The following is a 15,109-nucleotide window of genomic DNA, read 5'->3' on the forward strand; positions in this document are numbered from 1 at the left end:
GTAGACTCTTCTCTTACTTTTTGGCTTTCATGCTTTTGACTCTTTTGCTTTGCTTTTGGCTTCTGTACAATTTTTCCTATTCGACTTTTGCTTCTACTTTCGCTCGAGGGGTACGAACACGAAACCCAACAAAGGGAAGCAAAGGTTTTTCAGCCGTTCCTTCGTTAATTCATCTTTTCCAATTTTTCGGCAATTAATTGAATGAATTCAATTAAATCACGCGAGATTGACACGATGAGGAGCGGCTAATTTTCTCCTCTACCCAAAGGTCGACGCGAGGGCGCGGTTCATAATATCTGTGAGATCTAACCGAATCTTCATTATTTCCTCCAATTAATTGCTATTCGTGCGTTTCCTGAATTAATTGTTCATGGGTATTTTATTAATTGAATATCAACGGCCGGGTATTTGATTTAATTTAATAGCCTACTGCCACGTTAATTAAATAGAATTCGTAATTGTTCATTTAGTTAACACCCCGTGGCAACCACCATAATTGGCTTTGTGATGGGGAAACGCAAGATCTAGCTTAAATAAACCCTCTTAGCGTGTTTATTGATTAGGGTTGGGTTCTTCTAACTTTAATGTAATCGGGTAATTAAATTCCTACGATCGTACCTAATGTTGTTATCTGGTTAGAGAAGCAGTCAATGGTCGTACCTTGACTGTCGAAAAAGTAAGGAAGAACTGGTTGTCAGAGCTTGTTGATGACTATAACCAACCTAGTAATGCGTGGGTGAAATATCTTTGCATCAATGATCATTTAATTGGACCGTACCTGAGCAGTTGATCCTTTGGGTAGAACTTTTATTAATTGCTATTTTTAATAAATTATGCTTTGTGAGTTAGTTTTGAATTTTGTTTGTTTTATTTCATTTTTATTTGTCTCCCATTGAAAACCCCCCATACTTCGAACTCTAAAAGAAATAAGTTATCCCCAGTCCCTGTGGATTCGACCCTACTCACCGCTATATGTAAAATTTACATTTTTCTCGAGTAGGTATTTATTATTGCACAGGCTCGACACCTGTCAGGCAAGAAATGGCGTGTAATGGTGCCGCCAAGGAGGAAAAGGGCTATGTTGAAGATATTGATTACTTTGACTAGCGTAAAACTTCATCTTATAGCTTTCCTAATTGGATTAAGCAATGATCACAAATTAATATCACAAGGATGTAAAGTTAATAATTGATATTCAGTCTACAACATTTGGGTTGACTCTTTTAATTGACCCAAAAAAAATAGCCTAAAATAGATTATTTTTTATTAATAAATCCATGAATTACTACACATTTTTAACACTTTTAATATAGGTAATTAGTTAGCAGCACAAATCCTTTCTCCCTTTTGCTTTTTTTTTCGATAAACCCCATTCACCGAGGCTACTTGCCCCTATTTTATTAATAATTATTATTATTAAATAAATACAAGGAGGGGAAAGGATGCAAATCTTTTCCTACTTCTTAAATTTTTCATTTCTATTTTTAAATTTGTTATTTTATAATTCAAAATTCTTAATAGTTAGTTAATGAATTTAGTAAACAGCAAATTTAAGTCGATGAAATTTAGGAAAATCATAGCACCCTAAGGCTAGGAGTTAAGTTTAGGGGAAATTACGATATGAATCACATTCATTATAGGTCCAAAGGGTCAAAATCTTTGAAACATATCTTGCCAATCGTGATATAAACGAATTAGTTTATCTTGGTTTTTGGATTTTCTATTATAGTACCACAACATGTCGCCCGATTTTCTAATCGACCCTTAGTGGTTGGAAACAAGAAATTACCTACCATCCTAACACAAAAAATATGCAAGATTTACCAACCAACAATTATTCGATACAAAATAAGAAACCACATACCATCGCAACACATATTGTAATGAACTGTGATACAGAAAATGTACCGCAGCATCAAAATCCACCTACCTTAAAAACTGTGTCCATGTACTTATTATACCTATTGTACATACAAGAAAATGCTAGAAAAAGTCGCACTAGAGACAACTTTTTTTCCGTAAAGGGAGATCTTGAACACAGAATCTCCTACTTTACTATCCAACCTAACCTTCCCTCCACCGTGGAAATGACAACTTGAGTATGTAAAAACGAATGATTAAACTGTGGTTCGAGTTGGAATGGCTTTAAGGGGTACAGCCTTCTGCATTGTAACTCCAAGCTTTTCACTCATGTCCACATCTTCTGGTTTGATCCCTCCTTCAGTCTTCCAATCAAAGTTATGAATGAGCGAAGCCACCGTCAAATGAATAAACCGATCAGCCAGCGGCATTCCAAGACACATTCTCCTGCCTGTACCGAATGGAAGGAGCTCAAAATGCTGGCCTTTCACATCAATTTCACTATCCAGGAACCTTTCTGGCACAAAGGAATCAGGACTCGACCACAAGCTAGAGTCTCTACCAATAGCCCATAAATTAACAAGTACTAGAGCATTTTTGGGTACAATGTACTGGCCAATCTCGATATCGGCCTCGTAATAGCGACTTATTGTGGTGGCAGGAGGGTAAAGGCGAAAGACCTCTTTAATAATTGCCTGCAAGTAAGGGAGTGCAAAAATCTGTGATTCTTGAACCAGCTTTCCTCTTCCTATGATTTCTCTAATCTCAGATCTAGCCCTTTCCATTTTTTCAGGGTTTCGCAATAACTCTGCAATTGCCCATTCCACCGTTGATGATGTTGTATCAAATGCTGCAAGGAATAAATCCTGAAACAGAATATATACAGTCAAATACGTTCCCGAGGTTTGTCTTTTAGCTTCCAATTTTCCTTTCGGATTGCAAATTTTTATTTGCAGCTTAGTTCACTTGTGTAATTCCTAAATTTTCGTGACGTATTCCATATTTTAATGGACACTAACATTCATTGACTCCAGATTATGAATTACTCAGCATCCACACCCATTAAGCCCATGTTTTGCATTTGAATGAGAACTTTATGCCCAAAAGACATTAGTTTAGTGATTAAAATTGATATCTCAAAAATTAGAGGTCATGCGTTCAAATCTTCCCTTCTCACTTCTTAAATTCCATTCCTCACCTATTTAAAAGAACAATTAACAAAGAAAAAGCAGAGAATCTCTTATTTGCTCCATTTGAGTGACAGGGTATTAATTAATGCAAGAAATAAACATCCTCATCCATCTCCCTTAATCTTTTGACTTTCCAACAAAAAATAATATATCCCGTGGATAATAATATCCTTTACCTGCAGAGTTTCGAGAAGAAATTGAGCCTACAAACAAATATCAGTCAGAATTGTTTATAACATCTGAATAAAAACAGAAAAAACTATAACTATTTATGGAATTATGGCTATTAGATTAGCCAACGATTATTAACCTTTTATAATTTTCATCAGTTCAAAAGTTTAGTAGATACTCACGAGAAGCAAATGTTTTATCTCCTCAATGCCCCATTCAGATTTTTGCTGCTGGGTGAGATCAAGGAGGACCTCCAACAAGTCATTTCTGCGCAAGTAAGCAAGAGATTTCTCTCTTTCTTGTAACCGTTGCCTGATAATTTCTTCAAATTTTTGAAGCAATTTTCCAAAGTAAAATTTGGTCTGCCGCCTAATACCCAGTGGATCAATTGCTCTGAGCACCGGAAAGAAGTCTGAAAGATTAGGTTTTGCTATGGTATCCACCACACCCGATATGATTTCTTTCAGTTCTCGAGATGAATTGGACTCGTAATTACCAAAATCAACAGAGAATAAAGTGTTGGACAGAATATTGAGGATTGTAGTGAAGGCAGCTTCACCTATGTCGACAGCTTCCCCGTTAATGCAGCAGCCATCGACATAATTGCAAAGCTGTTGTAGCTTTTCTTGACGGAGCCCTTGACTAGCATTGAGTCTTTCTGAGGAGAAAATTTGTTCTTTGCACAATTTACGAAGATTATGCCATTGGCCATTTACAGGCAACCAGATGATAGAGAACTTGTGATAGTCAAATGCTCGGGCTGAATCAAGTACTAGTTTAGAGGTGTAGAGATGATCATGTTTTTGAAGTAATTCTTTGGCTACTTTGGGTGAGGATACAATGATCATTCTTCTGTTCAGTACCTTAATTGACATCAAAGGTCCGTATGTTTTGGAGAGTTTTGCCAGTGTTGAATGGAAGATTCCACTGAGCTGGAACATATTTCCAACTATGGGATATTGGTGTGGACCGGGGGGAAGTTTACTGGACTTTTGGCCGAGATAGTGGCGGAAGATCCGATACAAAATGAAAAATAATATTACTACTAGTAGTAGTAAAAGAAAAGGCGGTGCCTTGTCCATGTTTATCTCTCTCTTCCCTCTCTTCTTCTTTAGCTACAAGTTCTAAGCCTGTTCAGATCATTCGAGGTGAGAATGGCAGGATACTGATTCATTAAATATAGGGTTGATTGCGGGTTAATTGCAGTTTGCACCCCTCAACAATTCGGCTAGCAGACTTTGCACTCTGAACTTTCAATTTCAGCAATCTATTACCTTCAACTTTTAATTTTTAGCACAATTAACAAATCAAGCTAAACCTAATCAAGAATAGAATTATGTACTGGTTTACCCTCAATTTTCTACCAAATATCCAAAAATACCCATTTTGTTTTCATGTTAACAAAGTCAAATAAGTCTCTAGAAATACCTTCACATACACAACCAAAATGAAGAAAAAAAGGGCTAAATATAATAAACCCCCCTGAACTTTACCCTTAGTTGGGCTTTGCCCCTAAATTCATTAAATAAGCACTTTACCTCCCTATTTGATATTTTAAGACAAATGTTCCCTGCCTATTTTATTTTATTTTTTTTGTTTATTCATTCCCTTACTTTTCATTTTCCAGTACTCTCCTTCATTTTTTTCATTTTTCTTCTTTTTCTATTTTCACTTCATTTATGTCACTATTTTGTTTCACTTTCCTATTACTATTTCTAATTTGTATGCTTATTATAATATTGTAATTATCTTTTACTTATGATTTCACTCTTATTTTATTTATTTACACTATTCAAAAATTCTAAACAAACTATATAGCATAAAAACTAATATATACCTATCACAATCAAAAAGTGTATATTACTAGCAATTTGACTATTTAAAAAATATTATCAAACTAGAACTTTAAATTACTAAATATTAAAAGTATAGCCCAAAAAAATAAAGCAACTAACCATTTTATTTACTTTTCATATATAGTTTATTAACCACTATGTTATTAGGATTTGAATTTGTTACTGTTTTTATTAGATATTAACTTATTCTAAACTCTAGATGTATTGATTCAAATAATTTATGAAATAGTCTATGCACATAAATAATATACTTTGTTATAACATAGATTTTATGATAGTTATTACTTTCAATAACAAAAAGTAAAAAAGATAGAAATAAATAAAGAAATCTTGAAGAAAATTAAAAATAATATATAGATACTAATTGTAAAGGGAAGAAAATATTTGATCACATGAGAAAAGGGAAGAAAATTAAAATTTATTAAGAAAAATGACAAGTAGAAAAAAGGCAAAAAGAAATAAAATAATGACTAATATGGAAGGGTACTTTTATCCTGAAACATAAAACAGAAAGGGTAAAGTGCCTATTTATTGAGTTGACAGGGATAAAGTGCATCTGAGGGTAAAATTAGAGTTTAATGCTTTTAACCTATAAAAAAAAAAGAAATTGAAGCATAACCCATATCAAATTTCACCACCATTAGCATATGAACTACCACCATGACCTCTTCCAACACCACCATAACATCTTCACCAGTTCGCTACCACCACCATCTTATCTTGTCAAACAGATTAATATAAAAAGAATACTAGACAAGAAAAAAGAGAGAGACTGTATTATTAGACCAAATAACTTAATACGTAAAAAATCATCACACAAGAGAACAAAAAGATAGATAAAAGATTTCATATCCAAATCTTATCACCTAATATAGCCACACCACCACCACTACCACTAACAAGTGTCTATTTTACTTAATAGTTTGTACATATTTTAGTTCATTTGTACTTAATTTTGAACTCCTAAAACAATGTGAGTGACCATTTTGACAATATTTGATGTTCTTGAGTAACTTTGAGAACACTTGTGAATTCATTCCTTTTACTTGTTAATGTTTATTCTATTTTGGTAGGAATGAATGAGTAAAGACAAGCTAGAGCTGTTTATGAAAAGTCATTGCCCAATTAGATGAGAGTATCCATGGCCAAATAGTGAATTTCGAACCAGATACCAAATTGGATACTCGCTAGAAGATTTTGTGAGAGAAAGAGTGTTGTGCAGTATACAGCATTGGATAGAGGGAGTGAACTCAGATAATCACGTCAGATACTCGTAAGAGAGTTCTCAGAAGAAGAGTGTTAAGCAATATTGGTGGGTGTCAAACCACCAAAAATAAAATTTATATTAGACCTACTACCAAAACTGAATGAGTATAGTGGTGAATAGGGTCGTCTCTTCAGGGAACAGGTAGGCAAATCACACAGGAAAATGGGGGGGATTTTTAGCAGTAGTACCAACTAATTAAAAAGGAATAAAAACTGAAATTTAAAGTTGATTAAGATAGCAGGAACCAAACTACACAAATAACAATTAATTAAACAACCTAGTCAAGGAATTAATCTTGGCACCGAAGCACACAACTGATCACAGATACACGAGACAATTCATATACTCACGAATAAACTGGTTATAGTGGTCAAGCGACGCGCCTAACCACCAATCTTTCCTTAATTTTATGGTAGTCAAGAGACGCTCATAAACTACCCTCTTGTGACTAGACAACCCCAGAAACGCTCACAGGATTTAATGTAGCCACAACATTAGGAATTAGAAAGACCCAATTCTAGATGACAAACACACATGCGGGTTTATTTAGGCTAGATTAATTATCCCCACGATCCAAATTAGACCGCTTGCGAGGCGGTGAAGTTGTCTCGTTTGCCACTAATCAAGATGTTTAAAGGCTACGCGCCAACATCCTAATTGGCTATCAATTATTTAGACAATCGAATAACAGGCCTAATTATCCAATAAATTTAAACAATAATAACTCAGGGAAAAATAGAGAATAATCAAATACCCATGAACATATAAATTAAAAATAAAACAATTAAAATGATCTCACAGTTATGGTGCTCCAATCCTTGATTTATTCCTCAACTAGATAAAAGAACTAGCCTTGCCGCATAATCATGAAGCAATTTGGAGTTTTCATGGAGTTTTTGTTGATTGAGGAAGTAGTAAAAGGTATCGGCCGCCACTCACTACTTGTGTTCCAGAGGAAAAAGAGAGAAAAAAAACAAAGAGACAAGTCCAAGACAGAAGATCCATCCCTAGTCTATTGCTGTCTTCTTTTTATTGTTTGCGCCGCCGCTTCTTTTTTGCTAGCCGAAATAATAGGTGGGTTTCTTCAAACAATTTGCTTCTTTTATTCCCCCGTTGGATTGTTACCAAAAGTTCTCTTCGAATTCTATTTCCTCTGCTACTTAAAGGTCTTCGCGGCACTTGCTTTCCAATTCCAGTTGGTTTCCAATTCTCCTGTGTTTCCCAAAAGGATTCCTTTTTCTTACTTTCTTAGTTGTTTGTTGCCAAAAGACTTCTTGCTTTTAAGGTTTCCTGATCTCACGCATGGTAAAAAGGTATCTTCCAATCAGAATGGTTGTTCCAGGACTTGGGCCCGCGATCCGGCTTTTTCACGCAGCTCTGTGTTGTCTGGCGTGGGCACGCCTTAGAAGCAAGAGTCTTCTGGATTTTGCCTCCCTTTTGTCACTTTCAACACTAATTGCCTGTAATTAACACAAATACTAATTATGAGCAGAAATCGAATACTTTGCATACTAAACTGCCAAAATTAAGACCAAATAACCACAAATAAAATGCATAATTATATCCCTATCAAATATATGGCATCGGATAGTGAAATTCACTTCGAATACCGTGTCGAATACTTGAGCGGAAAAATTTTGCAAGTTGATCAACTTGCACAATTTGTAGTCAACTTTTCAACTCTCTTTTCTATGACAGCTATGATGTCTTGGCAGCTGCTTTTTGGGTCCAAGACATCAGCTCTTGTCACCTTTTTGTCAATTTTATGTCATTCACTTTTAACTTTTTGATTCTTCAAGACCAAAGAGGCTTTTTGTGGAAGATTGAAAAGATTATAAATAAAGGGACTTTTAGCAGTTTTAGGGGAGGCTTTTAGTTCTAGTTAGTTTAGAGAGAGAGAGCTTTAGAGAAAAGAAGGAAGACCAAGCGGGTTATGTCTTACCCTTTGAGGTAAGACACAAACCATCAATAAATGTACCTCTCTCTGTCTTTTCTTGTTTTAGTGTAGAATATTCTAATTTGTGTTCATCCACTTTTGTATTGGCTCATTAAGGAGGCCGAGAGAGATGAAGATGGAGAGATTCAAGAAACTCTAGTGATAAGAGTTTGCCTTCTCTCAACCTCTTTATCTTTGTATTGGATTTCAAGCTATGTTAATGAGAGTTTTGAATATTATGCTTGTGATGTTGTTTTAAAGTTATGCCTTGGGTATTTGGTTGAACTATTATGATTGCTATGTGTCGATTTCTTGGTTATTTTAGAATATTATCTTGATTGAGTTATTTAACACTTTAGCACTCATAATCATGATTAACTGGCTATTAATTGTGATCATCTCAAGGTATTAGATTTGCAATGAAAATTAGAATTTGACACTAGTTCATAGAAGTGCTAAACATAGGGAGTATACTCACAAAAATAGATGTGCACTTTTATGACTTATTTTTTAGTAATTTCGTAGAAGTAAATGAGCCTATAGTTAATTTCATAACCACGAAAGTAGGTATAGTTTAACTATAGCTACAGTTGGTATACCGGCAAAAGTAGATATTTCATATACAAGGAAATTATGTCATAACTTAACCGAGATTTAGTGCTAATTTAGTCGAGAAGTTGTATTAGCATGAGTAGATAGAGATTCCATTACCCGGGGAGTTTTCATTTGTATATTTCTGCCCATTAGTAGTCTAGCTTTGTTTTCTAATTTTGTTGATAGTTTAAATAATAGAGAAATTTTAGTAGTATCGATAGTTGTCCGTCTTTCTTATGAGTTTAACCCTAATTACCCTATACTCGCATTTCGACCTGTATACTTGTGGAGAATCGCAGGTGGGGTAGTTTAGGAGATTATAAATTTAAAACTTGATTGTGGACTAAACTTCATTGTTGTATGCATACCCCATGCACGTCAACCGCCACCATCACCGCTTAACTTTACCACCATCAAAACCTTTTAAAACTCATCCTAAAAATCATCACACAAAAAAAAAAAAAAAAAAAACCAACATCTTGTCATAACATGCACACCTCCACCACACCATCACTAAAACCACTTAAACTCTTGAGTCCACCAGTATGGCAATCTTTCCCTCCAGAAAAAGTAAAACATCTTTTTTTAAAAATTTTTCTATTAACACTATTTTTTCAATTCCAATCCTTCAATAGTAGATCTTGATTCTAACTCCTCCAAGATCCACTTTTTTGCTCAAAAAAATAAAATTCATGCCACCCTTGATATACTCCTCCTCGCTAGGATGGGAGGCATAAGGCCCTTCCTTGGGACAAGAAGCTAGAAGCATAAAGGGGATAGAGGAGGGAGAGATGGCAGTGTTGCTGCTTCTTTTCTAGGATTGGAAGCAGCTGAGTAGGGGATAGAAAGTGGGGAGATGGGTTTCACTGCCACTGTTTTTTGAGATAATTCTACAAGACACAAAGTAGGGGGTTAGGTTTCGCTACCGCTATCTTTTGAGATATTACTACAATGGGGTTTTGTGGGACTCTGGTGGTTGAATTTGCAAGGCATAATTTTTTTGAAATTTGAAACCCTTTACTTATTAGCTAATTATTTGTGCCAAATTTGTGTATCTGTTATATGGATAAAAAGGGTATGCTTGGAACAAAAATGATAATGGTCCTTTTAATTGCCAATATTTAGTGGATTGTAGTAGATTGCCAAAAATTAAAAAGGTGAAAGTAGTTGATTGCTAAAATTAAAAGTTTACATGTAAAGTGAAATTATTGAATAGTTCAAGGGTGCAAATTGCAATTAGCACCTATATATATTCATGTTATTATGCTCTATTGAAATTTCACTATTAATGACCTGCAAAAACGTACATAGACCCAGTCCACCACTAGGAAATAGATCCTGTAGAAGTAAATAAACCATGTCACCCTTTTTACTTTACAATCTTCAGACTTTTCAGCAAAGAAGTAACATGGTGAGATTTTAGTCAACATGGTCCGCAACCTTGTTGCTGGATTGGACCTATCCAAATATTTGCCTCATTAACCAACTCCATCACCTTCTCCCATTCTATCTACTCATACTAGTAAGGGTAATTTTGTCAATGCATATGCATTCATGGTGATTAGTGGTCTCATCCCACTGACAAGGGAGGTAAGTGATACTTTTAAAATTTCAGGAATATTGAGTGATATTAGCCAAAATCTAAGGAGAGGCTTCTGAAATTATCCAAAAAAAAAAACCTAAATCACTACCAACTCCCTCTTCCTTAAAAAAAAGTGCCCATCATCAAAGTCTACAAAGTAAAATTTTCAGCCATGGTTTTCTGCAAACATCTGATGGTTCACAAAAATAGAAAGAGAGGGGCTAATCAAACGGTGAAACATATTTTGAGTGAAAAAAATCCCTAAATTTGGGGTAAAAGGCAGCACCTAATCTATGAGAAATGATGTGGTTTTCATCCTTGCAAGTGCAATCAGTACGTAAGAAAAGAGTTTCTATAGCTGAAATTAGAAGGAATTTTTCTTCGATTGTCAGACAAACTGGCAAAGAAGAGGAGGTTTTTGTTCCTTTTTTTTTTAACGGGAGAGAAGAAGAGGTAGACAGAGGAATCAATCATCTATTTAGAATTTTTCTGCCATTAGAAAACAAAAATCACATTAATTATCATCTTAAAGATCCCACATTTAATCATCCTCACTAACTGGCCCTAAGTTAACCACACATCCAGTGGCAGAGAATTTGACAAACAAACCTCCATTAGCACTAACACAATTGGCCCACAAACAGTGGCAGAAATGGACTACCAGTTTGTTTCAGGCAAGAGCAGCATAAAGAAAAGGGATATTTTAATTGATCATTACAGAAATATACCTCAACAATTGTGAACTATTTGGGCTGGTTATTAAGCCTTAATTAAGGGCCGAATAGGTATTTTGCAGTCCAAAATCCAAGAATACACCTGATTTGGGCCAAGAGTCAAATTGTAAAGGTCCGAATTAGCAATTTCTATGAGCTTTCCCCCTGCTTCGTTGCCGGAATGTTGCATCAATTGGTCAATAATTAGTCCCACTGGACTTCATTGACACTATTTCCTCCATCGACAACTATAACCTGTCCAGTTAAATCATCAACAATCATACAAATATCTTCTCTAGTCACGTCAGTTGATGATCAAATCATTAAACTCTACAAAAGTATAAAGTTTTCACTAGTTTAATCCATAGAAATGTATTTTTTCACACTTAAACCATAAAATATATAATGCACTAGAAATCTAGTTCATTAATTACAAAAATAAATAAAACACATTAAAACTAATTAATAAAACACATTTAAATACCTCAAAATGCACACTTATCACCAAACTCTTGGCAAGGTGATTCATTGCACCTTTGGTTGCTGAATAAACATTAAACAGACAGACCTTTCATTTTAACCAAACCTACAGCACAAGAAATGAATACAATGTTTCCAATCCCGGATGCTTTCAGGAGAGGATAAGCAAGTTGGGAAAAATGGTAACAAGATTCAAAATTTGTGGACATCATGAAATCATAATCTTCGGCGGTAAGCTCTTCGGGTGGCTTAATTATGCATTTCCCAACATTATTTACAAGGATATTGAGCTTACCATTGTAGATGGAAGAGATCTTTTCGATGAGCTGTGCTCTTTGCTCTCTTGAAGATGCATCACAAACTGAACAGTGACTTTGAATCCCCCGGAGGTCCATTCTTGCAAGCTTTCGTTGAGCTCTGTTTCATTTCTTGAAAAAGTGTGGACTGTGGCTCCAAATTGAGCTAGCTCCACCACAATTGCTCGGCCAATTCTGCGAGTTCCACCGGCAACTAGAGCTGTTGCTCCCGACAGAGACCGTTTTGAACTGTTTTCTCCCAACTCTGACATGCATTTTTTTTGGGGGGGTAACAAAAGTGATGATATTCAAGGTTGGAAAGGAACAAACGAATAAAATTTTATGGAGGTCAATCTTAGTACAACAAACCGCCTAAGTGTTTCGGACTCTCACAAGCGCTTTTTTTTGTATTTATTTATTTATTGGACAAATTACACTTTACCGCCCTATGATTTAGTATTTTTGTACATAATTTTCCTACTATTTAAAAAATCATGCATAACTCTCTCATGGTTTAAATTAAAGTTTCAAAGTGACGTAAATGATCATTCGTAACAAAACCTTTGAAAATGTTAAAATTACCCTTGTTTAAAAACTAAAATGGTTAAAGTAACTAAAATATATAAACATAATATACATGACACACTAAACCCGTATGGTTTTATATTTTATCATATAACCCCTTTGTAGTTTAATATTTTATCATATAACCCCCTTGTGATTTTCAAAATATACACATAACCTCCCTGTGGTTAATAAATTATTTTTAACTTTACATAAGCGGATTTTTGACATTTTAGATGACTCCATTATAGATTGCAAATTTCATTAATTTGACACTTTAATTTAAATCATGAAAGGGTTATGTATAGATTTTGAAATCCTAGGAAAGTTATGTACAAAACAAAATGCTAAATCACAGGGGCTAAAATATAATTTGCCCTTTTTTATTTTGGAGGCCAAGGCCTTGGGTTTGTCGGGGGAGGAGTTTGGAGGAGAATCAATTTATTGAGGAAACTCTAAGATTCACCGACATATAGTTGATTGAAGACAGAATAAAAGTTCATAACTTTGGCATGACGTTCTCTTTTACATGTTTCTATTTTGTGATGTATAATGGAGGCCTAAAGTGTTAAAAGCAATGAAGTAAAGAGCTCTACAGTAGTCTATGTTACTCAGACTCGACTATGAGAATCCGATACAAGGATATGACTAAGTGTCTAGTTCATAAATCATATAAAATTTGGACAAATTACACTTTACTCCTTTGTGGTTTAGTGTTTTTTTATACATAATCTCCGTATGATTTCAAAAACTATATATAACCCCCTTATGGTTTGGATTAAAGTGTTAAAATGATAGAATTTATAATCCATAACGGAATTAATTAAAATGTCAAAAATACCCCTATATAAAATTAAAAATTATTTATTAACTACAGGGGTTATGTATATATGTTGATAACCATAAGAAGGTTCTATAGTAAAGCATTAAATCATAAGAAGGTTATATGGTAATATATAAAATCATATGGAATTCAAGTGTCATGCATATTATGTTTATATATTTTGGTCACTTCAACTAGTTTAATTTTTAAACAAAGGTAATTTCAACATTTTCATAAGTTCCTTTATGGATGATCATTTCCGTCACTTTGACACTTTAAGTTAAACTATAAGGGGGTTATATATAACTTTTAAAATTATAGGACGATTATGTGCAAATTAGCTATACCATAAGGGGGTAAAGTGTAATTAGCCCTGTAGAATTAGCATAGGAAGACAATTCTAAAGGGTTAGATACTAGTATGTAGGTACAAGAAAGATTCTAGCAAGTACACTTGTTGTCTATTTATTAACCAACACGGGCTCTGGATGGATTGAGCTTCTTTTTTTTTCAAAAAAAAAAAATTTTCCAATAAAATGTTATAATATTACACTCTCAAAATCACCTAATCCATACAAATATCAAATACAACTAATCAAAAAATAAATAAATAAAAACCTATCACTTCTATCTTCTTCCACCCATCACTACCCACTACCCACTACCCCTCCCCGCCTCCCTCCTCCACAGCCGCCTCTCCCCCTCCTCTCTTCTCTCTCTCTCTCTCTCTATTTACGTATTTAAGGGATATTTAGAACTGTAGATAGGTCACAGTTCTCCATCTCATGTGCACTAAACCATTAATTTGTTTTGGAATCTATTGCTGCTTTATTAGTATACTGAGTTGTTGGAAGAAGTGTCGCTTAGGTTTATTTGGTTGCTGTATATGAATGTTTGTTATGTCGTCCATTAAGCAATGATGGTTTTATAAATGGACCGTGCAAGCCTGCCTACTTAGTTTTTTATAAGTAGACATTGGGTATTGTGAGTTCATTGTCTTAATCTAATCAACTCAGCTCTTGGTCCCCTTAAGAGACATAAGACGATTCACTAAAGTGATCAATGCTGTTAGTCCGTCTAATCCACCAGATTTGATTTCTACATTCTTTTGTCTAGGTGATGGGCCAAACTACCTAACCATTAAACTAAATTCTGGGGGTCGTTGAAGTCAATTAACCAGGAGTTACATTGAGGGGAGGTGATTCATATTTTATTTCATAAGTCCTTTGGTTTATGTTCTCTAAAGAAAGTTTTCCATAAATATCCGAAAACTTGTAATTTAAAACAGGCATTTAAAAGCAGCAGCATAGAGTATATCAAATTTTATGCATCCAATGCAGTTATTATTCAAGTTTAAGAAATAAAGACTTGCTAATATCTTGTTTTAGAAATGATTTAGTTATGTTGGATTATCCAAGACAGAGGCCTCCCTTTCCTTCTTATATTGTTTTTTCTGGAATTTTTAACGAATGGAAGCTCTTTTCCTTTTAACAACGTGTACCAAAAAAGTTTGAAGATTTTATCATTTCACATGAATTTTATTTATTTTAAGCAACTAGTAAATGTTGATTGACGAGGAAAGAAAGATATTACACAACGAAAGGTAGAACCTATGCAATTTTATTCTACCTTAAAAAGGGAAATTTCAAGAAAAAATTAAGTTGTAATAACCGGGACCAAGTAACTTTTTTAGTAAAAAGTAACGGGTTCAAAATATTTAAACCAAATTATTGATAACATGTACTATGTGCCAATCAATACTCCAGAATTTTTCACTC

General features: G+C 34.4%; 1 protein-coding gene and 1 long non-coding RNA gene across 3 annotated transcripts; both read right to left on the reverse strand.

The window, feature by feature from the left end:
- Nucleotides 1-1,819: 1,819 nt before the first annotated feature.
- Nucleotides 1,820-4,379, reverse strand: LOC113736090 (cytochrome P450 76T24-like). 2 transcript variants are annotated; one of them, XM_072082260.1, is made up of 3 exons: nucleotides 3,404-4,379; nucleotides 3,227-3,253; nucleotides 1,820-2,726 (listed from the first exon to the last, which is right to left on the reverse strand). In XM_072082260.1, exons 1-3 carry the CDS (start codon nucleotides 4,301-4,303, stop codon nucleotides 2,118-2,120), a joined length of 1,536 nt encoding a protein of 511 aa, XP_071938361.1. In that variant the 5' UTR covers nucleotides 4,304-4,379; the 3' UTR covers nucleotides 1,820-2,117. The 2 variants fall into 2 exon arrangements, with proteins under 2 accessions (XP_071938361.1, XP_027118829.1); XM_027263028.2 differs by lacking the exon at nucleotides 3,227-3,253 and having other exon boundaries at nucleotides 3,404-4,378.
- Nucleotides 4,380-11,192: 6,813 nt separating this feature from the next.
- LOC113735581 (uncharacterized) lies at nucleotides 11,193-12,222 on the reverse strand. Its single transcript, XR_011841863.1, has 2 exons — nucleotides 11,945-12,222; nucleotides 11,193-11,424 (listed from the first exon to the last, which is right to left on the reverse strand). It is a non-coding gene; the product is annotated as an uncharacterized lncRNA (long non-coding RNA).
- Between the last annotated feature and the right edge of the window lie 2,887 nt (nucleotides 12,223-15,109).

The sequence above is a fragment of the Coffea arabica genome, chromosome 3c, assembly GCF_036785885.1.
Source record: "Coffea arabica cultivar ET-39 chromosome 3c, Coffea Arabica ET-39 HiFi, whole genome shotgun sequence".
Taxonomy (NCBI): domain Eukaryota; kingdom Viridiplantae; phylum Streptophyta; class Magnoliopsida; order Gentianales; family Rubiaceae; genus Coffea; species Coffea arabica.